Below are 17,809 nucleotides of genomic sequence, written 5' to 3' on the forward strand. Positions count from 1 at the left end.
AAATGATTAAGTCACACGACCAATCAGGATTACAACCTTCTTAGAGGCTAAAGAACACGTGACGGCAGTTTTGAAATCATATGTCGTACACAACTTGTGTAAAATAACAGAAAGGCAGTTTTATGCCACAGCGTGGTTTGTACTCCTCTGCAGGCCAAGGGGAAGAGGAACCCTTTTCTCCTCTGGTTGAGATTTCTTTCATGGTCTGTTTGGACGGCCTGTGTGTTTCAAGGGCAAGCACTGGAACTCCATGAGTTAGCACCAAGAGGAAATGGAGAGACCTGAGAGGCTCAGAACTTAGGATATGGAAAGAGAAAAGGGAAGAATAGAAACGTGGGATACAGGGCATGATAGGGTAATAACAACCACTAACATAAAAGGCTTTCTGTGGGCCGGGCCCCTGTTCTTAGCAATTGATAGAAATGTATTGCAACATGCCCAGCAAGGAGCACATCTGGAATTCAAATCCAGGCAGCCTGGAACCAGAGCCTGTGATTTTAAGGACTCTACTGTTTGCATTCTCAACAGAAACCAGTCTTTACAGTGAATAAAGGAAAAGGTTTTAATTAGACTGAGCCAGACACAGAAAGATAAATATGGCATGATCTGACATATATGTGGAATCTAAAAAAAAATTGTCAAACTCATAGTAACAGTGAGTGGAACGGTACTTACCAGAGGCTGTGGGGGAAAAGAGATATTGATCAAAGGGTATAAACTTCCCATTATAAGATGAATAAATTCTGGAGACCTAATGTATAGCATGGCAGCTATAGTAAATAATAACTAATTGTATACTTGAAATTTGCTGAGAGAGTAGATCTCAAGTGTCCTTACCCCCCCCACACACACACACACACAAATTGGAACTATAAGAGGTGATGGATATGTTAATTAGTTTGATTGTGGTGATCGTTTCATAATGTATACTGTTAACCAGACTTTCAGAAACGGAGACTGACTGAAATAAAGAGGGATTTATTTGGGGTTTGTTAGGACTGCAGCCCAGGAGACCCAGATTCAAGAAGTACTTGAGGGCATCCTAATAAAGAAATATATATACACGTATTACAATTAAAAAAAAAAAAGAAGAAGCAACTTGAATTGTGTTCCACTGGACTACAAATGAAGGAAGCTTCTAAAGGCAAAAACTGCAAAGCCACAATTAGTTACATTAGTTGTTTATCAAGAATTATAATTAGATGATACAGCCACTATGGAGAACAGCATGGAGGTTCCTTAAAAAACTAAAAACAGAACTACCATACGACCCAGCAATCCCACTACTGGGCAAACCTGAGAAAACCATAATTCAAAAAGAGTCATGTACCACAATGTTCATTGCAGCACTATTTACAATAGCCAGAAATGGAAGCAACCTAAATGCCCATCGACAGGTGAATGGATAAAGAAGATGTGGCACATATATGCAATGGAATATTACTCAGCCATAAAAAGAAACAAAACTGAGTTATTTGTAGTGAGGTGGATGGACCTAGAGTCTGTCATACAGAGTGAAGTAAGTCAGAAAGAAAAAGACAAATACCGTCTGCTAACGCATACATATGGAATCTAAAAAAAAAAAAAAATGGTTCTGAAGGGGCAGGACAGGAATAAAGATGCAGACGTAGAGAATGAAATTGAGGACATGGGGAGTGGGAAGGGTAAGCTGGGATGAAGAGAGTGGCATGGACATATATACACTACCAAATGTAAAATAGGTAGTGGGAAGCAGCCACATAGCACAGGGATACCAGCTTTATGATCACCTAGAGGGGTGGGATAGGGAGGGTGGGAGGGAGACGCAAAAGGGAGGAGATACAGGGATATATGTATATGTATAGCTGATTCACTTTGTTATAAAGCAGAAACTAACACACCATTGTAAAGCAGTTATACCCCAATAAAGATGTTAAAAAAAAATCAAGCTGGCAAGAAGTAGAGTGTTTGTTAAGCAAGGATTGGTTGGGGTCAGAATGGTTGCATCTATACGAGGGGGAACAGCCCTGAGACACAAGGTTCCAGGTAGCAGATGTTGTTTTAAAAATGGCTGGTGTCCTTGGGTTAGGTATAGTGCACAGAAAGTTCAAGTTCTCAGTGTTGCAGGAAAGTCCTGAGACCAGATCCTCATTGGCTGCCCAGTTCCATTTTTGTATGTCTGAACTATGATCACTCCATTATAATTTTAATTTGTCATATATACATATATGGCAAATTAGAATTATTTATATATATACACACATACACATATATAAACAAGTTGTACACTTTAAATATAGACAGTTGTTATTTGTCAAAGATAAATAAGTGAAAGTAAAAAGAAAAGAACTTTGTCTTGCAAGGCAAAATGAAGTCACAAGCACAAGTTTATTTTGACTTCTATTTTGATATCCCAGCTTATAACTGGGACTGTACACTGAATCTTAGAATAAAAAACAAATAAAATAATTTTGCTTTTTTCTTTTGCTATTTAAAGTATATTCATTGGAAATGCCTATTGCACTGTCATCCCTGTTGAGTTTCTCTGCTTCATTTATGAACTAGTTTCATCCTGCTCTTATGGGCTAAGTTGTATCCCGCAAAAATTCATATTTTTAGGAAACTCTAACCCTGAGTATCTCAGAATGCATCTGTATTTGGAGATAGGGCCTTTAAAGAGGTAATTAAAGCGAGGTCTTTAGGGTGGGCCTGCTGTGGTCTGAACATTTGTGTCCCCCCGCAAAATTCATATGTTGAAATGAAATGCCCAATGTGACGGTGTTAGGAGGTGGGGCCTTTAGGATGTGGGTAGGTCGTAAGGGTGGAGCTCTCATGAATGGGATTAGTGCCCTTATAAAAGAGACCCAGAGAGCTCCCCAGCCCCTTCCTCCATGTGAGGACACAGGGTGAAGTTGTCAGTCTGTAGCCCAGAAGAGGGCCTTTACCATAACCCAGCCACAGTGGCACCTTGATCTTGGACATCCCAGTCTCCAGAACTGTGAGAAATAAATTTCTGTTGATTGTAAGCCACCCAGTAGTCTGTGATATTTTATTATAGCCACTCAAACAGACTATGATGGGCCCTAGTCCAATAAGAAGAGGGATTAGAACACAGATAGAGGGACAACCATGTGAGGACACAGTGAGAAGGCAGCCATCTGCAAGTCAAGGACAGAGGCCTCAGAAGAAGCCATACTTGCTGATACCTCGATCCCGGACTTCTAGCCTCCAAAATTGTGAGAAAATAAATTCCTGTTGTTTAAGCCACCTAGTCCATGGTATTGAGTTGTGGCTGCCCAAGCAAATGAATACACCTGCTGTATCCTCATTTGTTGTAGGCTCTATGTGTGATTTTGCCTTTGATTTTTTAAAGTATTAGGAAGTATTGCAGAAATACACAAGGCTTAGAGGATAACGTAGTGAACACCCGTTACCCCTCTAAGTTAGTCAGGATAGGATAGGATGTGCTGCAGTAACAAGTAAACCCTGAAATCTTAGTGGCTTAATACAATGTAAGTTTATTTGCCCATCATGAGATTGCGACATGGACCAGGCAGCCCTGCTTCATCTTGTACCTATGCCATCTGGAGTATGGACCATCTGGGCCATCCCTGCAGAGGATGGGTGGACAGAGGAGGTACTTGGGCTCTTAACTGCCTCAGCCAGGAAGTGACTTCCATTCACACCCCATTGGCCAGAAGTAGCCAAAACTAGTGGCCCCAATCTCACTGCAGAGGATCCTGGGAAGTGAAGGGGAGGATGTGGATATCTGGTGAGCACTAATGGTCTCTACCTTCCCCATAACGTGGTTCAAGAAATGAGCATCACAATTACAGCTGAAGACCCTCAATGCTTCCGTGATTGGAGCAGTTCTGCAGAACTTTTATTGACCTCAAGCCATTCTCATATCTTTTGTGAGCGCTGCAGTTTCACTCTGCATTTGTTCTGCTTTGTACCTGCCCTGGGCCATTAGGGAGAGACAGGTGGCTAGAGGCTGGACACGGGGCGAGAACTCACTTTCCCGCCCCCCCTTGGCCACACCATGCGGCACGCGGGATCTTAGTTCCCTGACCAGGGATCAGACCCGTGCCCCCTGCAGTGGAAGTGCAGAGTCTTAACCTCTGGACTGCCAGGAAGTCCCTGAGAACTCATTTTACAAGTGGCCACTTTCTGGGAATTCCCTGGCGGTCCAGTGGTTAGGATGCTGCACTTCCACTGCAGGGGGGCACAGGTTCGATCCCTGGCCAGGGAACTAAGATCGCACATGCCGTGCAGTGCAGCCAAAAAAGAAAAAAAAAAGAAGTGGCCACTTTCTGAGAGAGGGTATTCCAGGTATGATAACTTTTCTTCTTTCTGTAATCTCATCATCATGGGGAACTCAGGTGACTCCTCGTCGGCAGTGGATTAAGTTTTCTTCCAGCTTCCTGTCCCCCGACCCCACTTCTGTTTTCTAGCATGATCTCCTGTCCAGACTGTGGCAAAGATGTTGAAGCAACTTTCAAATTCTGCCCCTACTGCGGAAAACCTCTGCCTACAGAGGAGCACGAGGGGTCCCAGACCTTTGTCAAGCCGTCTATGTCATCCTCCCAAGGTAAGAACCGGGGCTTTATGCTTCTCCCTTTAGGAGGGGTGATGTGTGTGCATGCGTGTGTGCATTTGGGAAGGAAGGACAGACACCTTTGCAGTCTGCCTGACCCTGCATGGATACCGGAGAAGCCCAGAGCTCAGGCTCTCCCTATACAGAGTTTCTTGGCGTTTTATCGGGCTCGTGGCTCTGAAGTTGACAACTCATGCATTTCTGTCTCCAGCTTGGACTCTTCCCCTGAAATCTACATTCATATATATCAGACTCCCTGCTTGACATCTATTGGATGTCCCATAAGTGTCTCCGCATGCCCAGAACTAAGCTCCTGATATGACTGCCACCCCCCACCTGCCCCTTCCATAGACTATCCCATCGAGGTAACAGCAGTTCAGCTTATTCAGCTTCTCAGACCATGGAGTCATCCTCAAGTCCTCTTTCTCTCCCACCCCATGACTGCAGCCCTCCAGCAGATCTCATCATCTCTCCCTTTAAAAGTCAATGCCAAGGACTTCCCTGATGGCACAGTGGTTAAGAATCCACCTGCCAATGCAGGGGACACAGGTTTGATCCCTGGTCCGGGAAGATCCCACATGCCACGGAGCAACTAAGCCCGTGTGCCACAACTACTGAGCCTGCGCTCTAGAGCCCACAAGCCACAACTCCTGAGACCATGTGCCACAACTACTGAAGGCTTTGCGCCTAGAGCCCCGTGCTCTGCAACAAGAGAAGCCAGTGCAATGAGAAGCCCGTGCACCACAATGAAGAGTAGCCCCCACTCGCCTCAACTAGAGAAAGCCTGTGAGCAGCAACGAAGACCCAATGCAGCCAAAAATAAATAAGTAAATTTATTTTTTAAAAAACTCAATGCTGAATTGGACCACTTCCTGCCACCACCCTGATCCATCTCACCCTCACCTCACCAATATTGTAGAAGCTTTCTTCCCCTGGTCTCCCTGCTGCTTCTCTGTTCCCTGCAGCTCTCTTCAAGTGGCAGCCTGATGGACCCTGTTAAAACAAAGTCAGACCCTGTCATTCCCCTGCTCACTACCTTCCCAGGTTAAGCCTGACATGATCAGGTCCCTGTTGTCTCTCAGAGCTCATCTCCTAACCCTGGACCTCTAAGCTGTTGCACTTGCTGTTCTCTCTCTCTGGGTGGTTCTTCCCTCATCTGGTGCATGACCCCCTCTCTCACTTTCTTCAGGTCTTTATGCAATTGTTGCCTGCTCAGAGAGGCCTTCCCTGACACCTCTAATTAAATTGCATCCTCCTACATGTGACAGCCCCTGTCCCCTGCCCCTGCTTTATCTTGCCTTTCAGTACTTGTAAGTATCAACTGGATTAAATATATTATTTTACTCATTTATATTGCTCCTCATCTTGAAGCTCTGTAAGGATAGGAGTTTATTGTGGTTTGTAAGCTCTGTTGTTTGCACAGCATCCAGGACTGTGCCTGATACAGAGTTGGGTGCTGAGAAATCTTATTGATTGGTTGACTGAATGAATGAAATATCAGCAGTAGGTCCCAGCCAATGGAAAGCCCAAGCACAGATCCTACATTGGTAAATCGAAGTGGATTTGCTTATCTGAAGGCCACAGAAGGAAGTTGGCATACGTGGCAGAAAGTTCAGCAACGTTCGTTTTATCATTTAGGAGTGTGTTTGGCTGCAAGTAACAGAAAACACTACTTCAAGAGTTTAAACAAATGAGGTTTGTTTTTCTTTCTGACAAAAAGTCTGGAGGGGACAGTCCAGTGTACGGATGGTGTCCCCATGATGCCGTAAGGGACCCAGGCTCCTCCTGTCTTTCTCCTCATCCTTAGTGTATGGTTTTGGTTCCCATTCTCATTTTATATTGGAGTAGAGTTGATTTACAATGTTGTGTTAGTTTCAGGTGTACAGCAAAGTAATTCAGTTATACATATATATATCCATTCTTTTTCAGATTCTTTTCCCATATAGGTTATTACAGAATATTGAATAGCATTCCCTGTGCTGTACAGTAGGTCCTTGTTAATTATCTATTTTATATATAGTGATGTGTATGTTAATCCCAAACTCCTAATTTATCCCTCCCTGACACATTTCCCCTTTGGTAACCGTAAGTTTGTTTTTGAAGACTGTGAGTCTGTTTCTGTTTTGTAAATAAGTTCATTTGTATCATGTTTTTATATATATTTATTTATTTATTTTTGGCTGTGTTGGGTCTTCGTTGCTGCACACGGGCTTTCTCTAGTTGCGGTGAGTGGGGGCTACTCTTCCTGTGGTGTGCGGGCTTCTCATTGGCTTGTCTTGTGGAGCTCGGGCTCTAGGCGTGCAGGCTTCGGTAGTTGTGGCACACGGCTCAGTAGTTGTGACTCGCGGGCTCTAGAGCGCAGGCTCAGTAGTTGTGGCACACGGGCTTAGTTGCTCCGCGGCATGTGGGATCTTCCCGGACCAGGGCTTGAACCCGTGTCCCCTGCATTGGCAGGTGGATTCTTAACCACTGCACCACCAGGGAAGTCCTGTATCATTTTTTTTTAGATTCCACATGTGTGATATCATATGATATTTGTTTTTCTCTGTCTGACTTACTTCATTTAGTATGATAATCTCTAGGTCCATCCATCAGAGCCTGAGTCCTTAACCCCAGCCTTCGCTAATGCCAGCCTTGGGCCTCACTCATTGTTCATTCACCCAGTCATCAGGCAACAAACATACTTGGACTGCCTATTGTGTACTTAGGTGCTGTGTTTGTGCCCAGGGATGTAGTAACAGGTGAGATGGACCTGGTTTCTGCTCTCTCAGAGATTTTGGTGGCTGGTAAGGCAAATAGACATTGAATAAACAATTATTAGTTGAGTGCATGATAACAGAAGGGCAATGGATGGACCACAGAACACACATAAGGGAGATGTGTTTCTGGGAGGGTCAGGGAAGGCCTCCCTAGGTGGGTAATGTTTGAGCCGAGATCTAGGGATGATAAGAGTTAGCCAAGTGAAGACTGGGGGCAAGGTGAGGGGGTCGGAACAGGAATTCAGGCATCGAGGCATGGTATGGGGAAGAGCCATACATGTTGGAGAAGTAAAGAAGGACAGCTGTACTGGGGGCAGACACGTGGGGCCTTGTAGACCATGGGTAAGGAGTTTAGTAATCACTGATGTGGTGAGGAGCCATGGAAGAACTTCCGCCAAATGGGAAACACAGTATGATTTGCATTTTGAAGAGACCTCTCTGAATGCTACGTGTGGAAAGTAGATTGGAGGCATGGAAACCAGTTAGGAGGCCATTCCAGGAGTCCAGAGACCAAGTATGCTGGCTGAGGTAATGTCAACTGAAAGAAGACTTCTGGTTTTAGTAGTACAGCAGACTAGATGATAAGGAAAAGTCCCTTATGGCTCAGCACAGCACAAAATGCTGGATAAAATATAAAGAGTATCTTTATATTCATAGGGCTGAATGGTAGGAAAGTAAGGTAATTACATGGAAGTGAGCAATAAGATAACACAGGGACTTCCCTGGTGGTCTAGTGGTTAACAATCCGTCTTGCAATGCAGGGGACGCTGGTTCGATCCCTGGTCAGGGAACTAAGATCCCACATGCCATGGGGCAACTAAGCCCACGCACCCCAACGATAGAGCCCATGTGCTCTGGAGCCCTCACGCACGACTAGAGAGCCCGCTTGCTCTGGAGCCCATGCGTCACAACTAGAGAAGCCCGCGCACTGCAACAAAAGATCCTGCTTGCCACAACTAAGACCCAATGCAGGCAATAAATAGATAGGGAGGGAGGGAGGGAGACAGAGACAGAGACAGAGACAGAGAAAGGAAAGAAAGAAGGAAGGAAAGAAAGAAAGAAAGAAAAGGAAGAAAGGAAGGAAGAAAGAAAATGAAGAAAGAATGAAAAGAAAAAGAAAGAAAAGAAGGAAGGAAGGAAGGAAGAAAAGAAAAAAGAAAAGAAAGAAAACACAGACCCACAGGGCTGAGCAAATGCTATAGGGGGTATTGGTCCTGGGCTGTGTGCTGGTCATTATGGGGTACAGGAGACAAAGCATAGGGCCTGAGCAGCACAGGGGTGAGATTGGAAACCTCCTCTAAAATCTGGGACTTTCCAGTGGTAAAAAAAATTGCTCCACAGAGAAAATATGTGGAGACATTTGTCTGTCTCAGCCTTGATTGTGAGTGAAAAATGTCCTCTCTGAGAACTCCTAACCAAGAACTCACATCCTTAACCAGTTTGGGGCCAGAATTCATACTGATCTGTGTGGCCCCCAAAAAATACAAGCAGAAAAGTTAGTATAAAGTGATGCGTGGTGGGTGCCCTCCGCCCCAGCAGAGCCAAATCTTTTCTTGTGGAACATCTTTTAAAGACAGACCTTAGACTTCCAACAGGCACATCAGCTCCCAACCAATTAACAAAGATACCAGGAAACAAGCCACTGCCAGGAGAAACACAAACTATAGAATCAGACCTACAATGACCAGAGACCTTGGAATTAACAGACGAGAATATGTACAAAGCACATTTATTATGTTTACAGAAATAAAAGAAGTAATTGAAGGTACAGTGAAGGAACGAAAGCTAGTTAGGATTGATTAGGCAGATTTTAAAAGAACCAAATAAAATCTCTGATGATAAAAATAAATATCATCATGGCAATCAGAAACTCATTGGATGGTTTAAACTCCAGACTAGACACTCTGAAGGAGAACAGTGAACTGGAAGACAGATCTGAAGAAATTACCTAAAGGAGACCACACTGTGATAAAGTGCTTGAGGATATAAAAGAGAGGCTAAGCCTCTCTTAGGAAAGAATAACTAAAACAAAGGAAAGTTTGTTTAGATTATTTAGGTGATAGTAGTAAAACTTGGCTGTGAGGGTCAAAGGGAAGAGAGTGTTAAATATGACCTCAGGTTTCTGGTTTAATGGTTCCTGGAAAGGACTTCTGTAACTCCAGTCTGCATTCAGTCTTCCTTTCTCTAGGCTCAAAGAAAAGGAGGAACACCAGTTCTGAAATATCTCCCAAGAAAGTGAAATGGCCCAGCTGCGCTTCCTCTCCCCCATCATCCCTTGTCTCAGAAGGTGAGAGTTCTGAATCTGAAGATACCTTCAGTACCTGTGAGAAACCCAAAGATGAGAGTTCTGCTCAATATGGGGGAAAGGAGGGTCATCTGACAATGTTTGAGGAATCATGCCTCTGCTCAGGCATCACGTACGCCTGCTTGGACCCTCCTCCCAGGATCCTCCCCCACCTTCCAGCCCACAGGCTCCCCCTCCAGTCCATCCCTACCTGGCCAGAGGTGACCTCACCCGTCCCTGCTCACAGCCCCCTACCGTCCCCATCGCCCCACTGTCTGGGCTCTTCAGCCTGACCTCTGAGACGATGGTCTGGTTCCTCCTTTAGCTCTCACCACAACCCTGTACACAGAAAACTCACTTTTGGAAATACTTTTTAGGGTTTTCAGCTTCTGGTCTTGGCTAAGTCTGTTCCTTCAGCCCTAGGGCCTCTCCTCTTTCCAGCACTCAGGGTCAGATCTCTAGGAAGGCTTTCCTGAATGCCATAGGCTGGATCAAGTCCACCTCATCTCCCTCCATAGCCTCTCTGTCCTCTTTGTCTGGGCTCCCACAGTGCCAGTGATGTCCTCATTTGAGTTCATGTCTCCTCCAGGCTCTATGTCCCTTTCTGCCTCGCTTGCTGGACTGAGAGTCCCTCGTGGACAGGGACCGGGTGGACTCATTTGTGTATTCCCTGTGCCAGCCAGTGAGCAGGGAAGGGTGAGGACCATATGCCCGTCTCCTTCCCACTGGGTCTTCGGATCTCAAGTCACAGCCCTTCGGTGTCTCCTCTTTCTCCCTTGTTATCTCTGGGCCCCACGGCCTCATCCCATCTGTGCCTTGGGTGGATGGCGGCTGGGAGGAGTGAAGCAGGGAATATCTTTTCCTGTGTCCCTATCTCACCACACCGCCCGCATTGTCTTGCCAGTCTAGGAGCCTTTCAAAGGCACGGCCTCAGTCTAACAAATGTCTTGTCCCTCTTCATGCTCAGCACAAAACCAGGTCCTGTTTTAGGATGTTTTGGGTTGAATGTCTGGAATGGTTTTTTTTTCCTCCCTGGCAAACTTCTACTCGTCCAATAGGACCCAACTCAAATGTCCCCTCCTCCATGAAGCCTCCCCTGACTTCTGCAGGCACTGTCAGTCTCTTTCTCATATTCCTCTGTACTGCCCTGTCTCAGACTCAGTTCTGACCAGCTGTGTCCAGGTCAGTCTCCCCCACCAAATTAGAGGCTCCCAAGGGAAGGGTCCAGATCCAACTCACGTCCAGGTCCCCAGCTTCAGCACACAGGATCCGTGGAAGGTCTGAGGAAGCTTTTGTTGAATGGACAAATGAATAAATGAACAGTATTATGAGCGCCGTCTGATTACCCACCCAACTTTTCTCTCCCGGATGCCGCCTTTTCTTTATTCTCACCATCCTCCTGCAGGGTGCTGGAGCAGATCCCCAACCTCCCAGAGCAGCCCTCAGACAACCAGGCAGAGCCCTCAGGCACTGAAGCGGAGCCGGGTGACCACCTCGCTCAAGGCTTTGCCAGAGAGGACGGTGCTGATAGACAAGAGTGGGCAGCACTGGAAGCTGAGCTGCCTCCAGAGCAGGGATGGCCAGGGCATTCTCTATGAAGGTACACTCTGTCCACAGGTGGGCAGGTGCTGGGCTGGGCTGGGCTGGGTCGGGCCATCTTGGAGCCAAGGCAAAGGGGAGGGAACCACTTTCTGAGAATGGAGATGGAGCCGTATCCCAGCTGCAGACCTGCCTCGAGGCAGCTTTCTCTTAGAGCTGGGACTGCAAACCTATGCACCTACAGCAGCTGGGAAGGTAGAGTAAATGAGTGCAGGAGGCTGGGAGTCAGGCGATTGGGAGTGGTGGGGACTGTGGCCAACCAAAGCGCATGTGCCCTGGATAAAGAGGACACTCTTCTCCACCGCCACCTACTGTTGTCACGTGGGAGTGCAGGCCCAGTGTGGCCGGAAGATAAGGACAGTGATCACTGTCTGTCTGTCCTGCAGAGATAGGATGGACCCTCCCTCCAAATTTGGTTTGAATGTTGAGACCGATGAGGATATGAAAGGTTTACTGCTTGTGTAATTGAGATCTCTGGTGGGGGTAGAAGCTCTGTGAGAACAAGGGAGAGCACCTAGCCCCGGTTTTTACTGTGGTTAAGGGGCAGGGCTGGGGTGAGGGTTCTGCCCGGGCCAGGGCCTCATGTGGTTTGAATCTCTGCCGTCACCAAAAGAGGGAGCTCCAGGCTTTCTTATCAGTGGGACGGGAAGAAGCAGGGCTGGGCTTTGAAGTTAAACAAAACAACAGTTAAACAAAAAATGCAGCAAGACAACTTGTTACAATGAAGGAAAAGATAACTGCACTGGAAATGTTAGTATTAATCAACCTAGCATTAACTGAGTGCTTACTCCAGGCCAGGCCTTGTTCTAAGCACTTTATGTGGTTTTATGAGGGTTTTTTTGCATTTTTAAAAATTGAGATAAAATTCATATAAGATTCACCATTTTAAAGTCTACAGTTCAGTGGGTTTTAGTAGATTCACGATGGTGCGCATCCGTCACCACCATCTAGTTCCAGAGTATTTCTGTCACCCCAAGAGGAAACCCTGTACCTTTACCAGTTACTCTCCTCCTCCCCCCCCAGCCCCTGGCAACCACTAATCTACTTTATGTCTCTGGATTTGCCTATTCTGGACATTTCAGGTAAATGGAGCGATACTCTCTGTGGCCTTTTTTGTCTGGCTTCTTCCCCTCAGCACGATGCTTTCAAGGTCCAACTATGTTGTCGCCTTTGTCAGAACTTCCTTCTGTTTTATGGCCGAGTAAGATTGCAGGGTGTGTATATATCACATCTGGTTGATCCATTTATCAGTTGGTGGATGTTTGGACTGTGTCCACTTCGGGCCATGATGAATAATGCTGCTGTGATCGTGCGTGTACAGGTTTTCACGTGGACATATGTTTGCTTTATACTTCTTAACCTGTTTAATTCTCACGACAGCCTCATGACGTCAGCAAGGTCATTATCCCCATTTTCTAGATAAGGAAAATGAAGCCCAGGGGTGTTAATGACTAGACAGAGATCTGGCTCCAGAGAGCTTCCAAGCTTGCAGGAAAAGCCAGAGATCGGGATTTTGAGAGGAAATCTCTGATTTGGAAGCACCGGCCGGCCAGACACGGGTGCCAGCAATTTCGAGCCTCAGGTTGGCCATCCTGCCTTAGAGCCTGGGCAGGAGGGCAGGGCAGCCACATTTGAGACAGACCCAGGTGGGGACTTCCTGGTGGTCCAGTGGCTTCCACTGCAGAGGACCTGGGTTCGATCCCTGGTCAGGGAGGTAAGATCCCACGTGCCGTGCGGTAAGGCCAAAAAAAAAGAAAAAACGGACCCAGGTGGAGTCGTGACTGGGCTCTGGCACACTGAGTGAGCCTGGGCGAGCAGCTCTGCCTTGATGTCCCAGTTGGGAAAGTGAGAGGTGGTGTCCTGCCCACCTCCTGGGGCTGTTGGTCCCAAATGGTGAGAAGGGACAGAGGCAATGAGCTTGGAAAACGGTAAAGGGATCTTCTCAGGCGGAGGTAGGTAGCATTAGTCATGGAGGGACAGAGGGTGAGGGAGGGAGAGAGGAGAGCATAAAGGGACACTAGGGAGCGCTCACTCCATGCCAGGCACTGTTCTGGGGCCCATTTAATGCTCCCAGCCACGCTAGGAGGGAGACACTCATGTTACTTCATCTTACAGCTGGAGCACAGAGAGGGGAAGCCACTCGCCCAAGGTCACACAGCCTCAAAGTGACAGAGCTGGGATTTGAACCTAGGTGTAATTCGTAACCATTACACCACAAGAGAGGGAGGGAGGGAGGGAGGAGGAGGGAATCGGGGTGAGAAGGAATGAGAGGAAGAGAAAGGATAGAGGGGCAGAACCAACAACAAGAAAGGCTGGGGAGAGAGGATGGGGAGAGGCCCAGAGGACCGGGAAGGAAGAGGGAGAAGAAAGACAAACAAGGCAGGAGGCATCTGAAGGAAAAAAAACCCAGCTGTGTCCTCACATCAGAAACCCACAGTGGAAGGTTAGGAAGGAAATGCTCTGGGCCGTGTGTCTTCACCTTTTGTGTCTCGGGTTGTTTGATCAGACCCCTTCCCAGCCCGGTGCGAGGTCGGGGTGCTGGCTCGGGCACAGTGGGGAGGGGGCTGCGTGTAGATGTGCCTCAGGGCGGCGTTCCCCCAGGACAGGTTGCCTTTGGCTTCTGCCAGTTTGCACCAGTTGGGAAGATGTAGTTGAAAACAGTGAGAGTACAACAGCAGCAGCAACCAGAGTGGTGATTTTTATTATAGCAGCTGAGCTGACGCTTCCAGCCTGCTCTGCGCCCCCACCCCCGCTAAGTTCTCTATGTCTGTTAGCTCACCTGATTCCCATAGCAGCTGACGCTTCCAGCCTGCTCTGCGCCCCCACCCCCGCTAAGTTCTCTATGTCTGTTAGCTCACCTGATTCCCATAGCAGCCCTGTGAGCTGGCACGCGCTCTTACTTTGTGAAACACTGAATTATAACGTCATCCTCCCTGGTCTCCCTGGCCCAGTTTGGGAGACCTGTCACCGAGGCAACCATGTAAATCCCTGCAGCTGCGGTATGCGTGGAGAATTGTTTCTGAGAAGCAACTGGGATTCAAGTCCCGGCCTGCCCCCCTGTGGATGGAGGTTCGGGGCTTGTATTCGTTTCCTGTGGCCACCATCACAAATCACCATAAACTTAGTGGCTGAAGACAGCACACATTTATTCTCTTCTAGTTGTGGAGGTCACAAGACTGAAATCAGTCTCACGGAGCTAAAGTTAAGATACGGGCGAAGGGACTTCCCTGGTGGTCCAGTGGTTAAGACTCCGCACTTCCACTGCAGGGGGCACGGGTTCGATCCCTGGTCAGGGAACTAAGAACCTGCATGCCGCGTGGCACGGCCAAAAAAAATTTAAAAAAAAGATATGGGTAGGGCTAGTCCTTCCAAGAGGCTCCAGAGGCAAATCCGTTTCCTTGCCTGTTCAGCTCCCACAGGCCGTCTGCATCCCTCGGCTTGTGGCCCCTTCCTCCATCCTCAAAGCACATCACCCCAGGTTCTGCTTCTACCATCACATCGCCTTCTCCTCTTCTGTGGTCAAATCTCCCTCTGCCTCCCTCTTTATAAGGACCCTTGTAGGATTACGTTAGGGCCCCCTGGATCATCCAGGACAGTCAGTCCCCACAGCACAGGACCCTTAATTTAATCACACCTACAAAGACTTGCCATTGGTTCTCTCTACCTGCAGCCCCTTAACACGACGTATCTCTCCCAGTGGCTGCCCTGAGCCTCTCCCTGGTCCTCAGTTTCAGCTGCTCTGGGAGAATGGTTGCCTCCCTTTTCGAGGGGTTCCCCAGGGGTCCTTTAGGGCTTGTTTTAAGTACACAGTTAACTCAGCCCTGGCACCCTTGGCATTCATTGTGGGGGCTGTCCTGTGCACGATAGGGTGTTTGGCAGCATCATCGACCTTCACCCATCCCCTCTCCCAGTCGTGACAACCAAAACTGTCTCCAGACGTGGCCAGATGCCCGCTGGGGGGCAGAACCGCCCACGGTTGAGAACCACTGAGTCAGGCCGTCCCGGACGTGCCCTCCAAAGACAGAGAGACCCTGTCAGCTGGTAACTGTCGGGTGGAATGACTATTCTTTTATTAAGCGCCTTTCAGCTGTGCCCACAACAAAGGTTGGGCCAGAGAAGGGCAGGCCAGGCAGAGGCACGGCACAGGCAAAGACTCAGAGGCTGGAAACCCACGCAGGAAGCGTCAGGATCCTGGTGTTGCTGACGGTGGGGCCTGGGATGCCCGGAGTCCCCATCCAGGTTTGGGGAGGCGGGAAAGCATAGGCAGACCGGTTGAGTTAGCCTTCTGCCTCTGCCGGCAGCTCGTTGTCTGATCTTCCTCGAGGGATGTCATGACCTTGCGCCTCAGTTTCCTCACCTGCCAAATGGAGAGTGTAATAACACCGACCTCACGGGGTTGTCGTTAAGAGAGTTAAATGAGTAGAACGATGAGCAGGAAAATAGCAAAAGCACCGTATAAACGCTTCCTGTTGTTATTCTGGTTATGATGGATCCCAGCGCAGCATTGTTGCTCCAAGTTCAATGTCGCCTGTCTCTTGGCCATCAGAGGCTCCCACCTGCCTGCCTGCCACACCCCTGTCTGCATTTGTCACACGTAGGGACTTTCCATACACGTATCAGGTTTGCATCAAGCAGGGGTCTCCCAGGTCGCAGGGTCTGGAGCCAGGTTTACAGCCCGGCTCTGCTGAGGCCCTCGGCCAAGCCCACTGCCCTTCCTCCTCTGTCGCTTCCTCTGTGTAATGGGAATTGCCCAGCTGACTCCCCGGCGTCGGCGGGAGGGCCAGTGAGAAGAGTGGAGGGGAAAAGCCCTTCATAATCTGCAGAGCAGTGCAGGAAAAGCATATTTAAATTACCAGCTGTTCTGCCTGCTTCCGAGTGCCAGGCATGTGGTTCGTTGACTGGTGCTTTTCCTCGGACCCTGAGGTAACTCTGAGGCAGGTACTGTTTTTATGCCTGAGAGGTGCCCCGGCCATTTCCAGCATGCCCCTCAAAGATCCCCCCCAAATCCCCTCCGCACAGGTGGGAAGGACGCCTCTCACCCCCAAGATCCATGATCTTTCCACACTTCCCTCCTTTAGGCTGGGCTCAGGTCACCTTTGGCCTTAAATCTGTAAGCCCTGGTTCCTGCCCGGCTCCAGCTGGAGCTTCTTGAAGGCAAGGGTGGCTTCTAGGTAACTTTGTCACCTCCCTGCCCCTTAGCTCAGTGTCTCAGACAACACCAGCCTGGATGGTTAGGAAGGGTGGGAAAGAAGAGAGAAAAGGGAGGAGGATGCAGAGAGCCAGCTGGGATGGATGGCGATGGTTCGGTTCATGAGCTCCTGGGGGTGAGCTAGACCTAGGCCAGTGCCGCTCTGCCACCTACCGGCTGTGGGCCCTCGGCTGATTATATTTTAAAAGCTGCCACACACTGAGCGCTCCCGGCGTGCCCAGTGTGATGCTGGGCTGTGGTGGGGGCATCATTGAGCAGCTCATACAAAGGGTGAAGCTGGGGTTGTTCCCTGGCGGTCCAGTGGTTAGGACTCCATGCTTTCACTGCCAAGGGCCCAGGTTCAGTCACTGGTCAGGGAACTAAGATCCCACAAGCCACGCGGCATGGCCAAAACCAAAAACGGGTGAAGCTGGCTATGATTCCTGCTCAGCTGGTACTGTTGTTATTCCTGCCGACCCCTCTGAATCCTTGCATCCAGTCTCAGGGGTGGGCTTCATTAGTCCTACTTTACTGACATGGGGCGGAGGCCCAGAGAGGATTAGCACCTCACACCAAGTCACGGAGTTGACGGAGGGGCTGGGCTTGAGCCCGGATCTACGTGGCACAAAGCCTCCCGTGTCACTTGGCCTCAGTAAGCTTCGGCTTTCTCGTCTCGTCCGTCAAGTGGAGCTAACAGGGAACAGTTCTTAGAGCTTTCTGAGATGCTTTTCCCAGGTTATAATCCTCAAATTTGGCTCAAATAAAATTTTCCATTTGTCTCTTAAAAAAAAAAAATGGAGCTAACGACGACAGCCACCATAATAGTAATAACAATAACATTGTATTAGACCTTCCTAGGGCCGTCCTGAGCATTAGAAGAAACAATGTGCGTAAAGCCCACACTTAGCACGGGGCAGTAGACTTTGCAGGGTTTGTAATTAAGCAGAATGGGGCAAGCATGCAGGTGTTTATGAGGAAGTGCCCCAGGGATCAGCACCTGCAGAGGGGAGGGGGAGGAAGTGGTGGGGCAGGGGGGAGACATAGAGCGCTGGAGCAGCCCAGGGATCGCCTCGGCTGGCCCCATGGGGGCTCTGGAGCAGAAGCGGTCCTTCAGTGTGGTTCTGAGTTAGGCCAACACGGCTGGGCCTTTATATCCCCCTCCATCAGCCTTTGGCTATGGGCCGCCCTGGGACTTGCAGCTGAGGGCATCCCTGAGGGACTGAAGGCTGCTGCAGTGGCCTCTCCAGGTTGCGTGGGGCTAGGGGAACAGGTCCTCCTCCAAGGGGATCTGCGTCCATCACACGGTACTTATGCATTGTTCAAAGACGGGGATATTGAATAGTATCCCCGGAGCTGAGAAGGAACTTTGAGATAGAAGAAAACGAAGTGGACAGCTCCATAAA

General features: G+C 48.6%; 1 protein-coding gene across 24 annotated transcripts in view; it reads left to right on the top strand.

Annotated features, from left to right (window-relative positions):
- Positions 1-17,809, top strand: part of VRK3 (VRK serine/threonine kinase 3) — a 69,946-nt gene that overhangs the window by 2,272 nt on the left and 49,865 nt on the right. For 20 of the 24 annotated variants that reach the window (XR_010939105.1, XM_067719356.1, XM_067719352.1 and 17 more), the window contains 3 exons: positions 4,434-4,570; positions 9,509-9,622; positions 11,025-11,219. Coding sequence is in view for 23 of the 24 variants with exons in the window: in XM_067719356.1 (XP_067575457.1) it covers positions 4,435-4,570; positions 9,509-9,622; positions 11,025-11,219 (445 nt within the window). In the remaining variant the exon portion in view is untranslated. The remainder of the gene's footprint in view (positions 1-4,433; positions 4,571-9,508; positions 9,623-11,024; positions 11,220-17,809) is intronic. The other 4 variants (XM_067719361.1, XM_067719375.1, XM_067719363.1 and 1 more) reach the window with 3 other exon arrangements.

Source organism: Pseudorca crassidens, chromosome 20 (assembly GCF_039906515.1).
Source record: "Pseudorca crassidens isolate mPseCra1 chromosome 20, mPseCra1.hap1, whole genome shotgun sequence".
Classification (NCBI taxonomy): Eukaryota; Metazoa; Chordata; class Mammalia; order Artiodactyla; family Delphinidae; genus Pseudorca; species Pseudorca crassidens.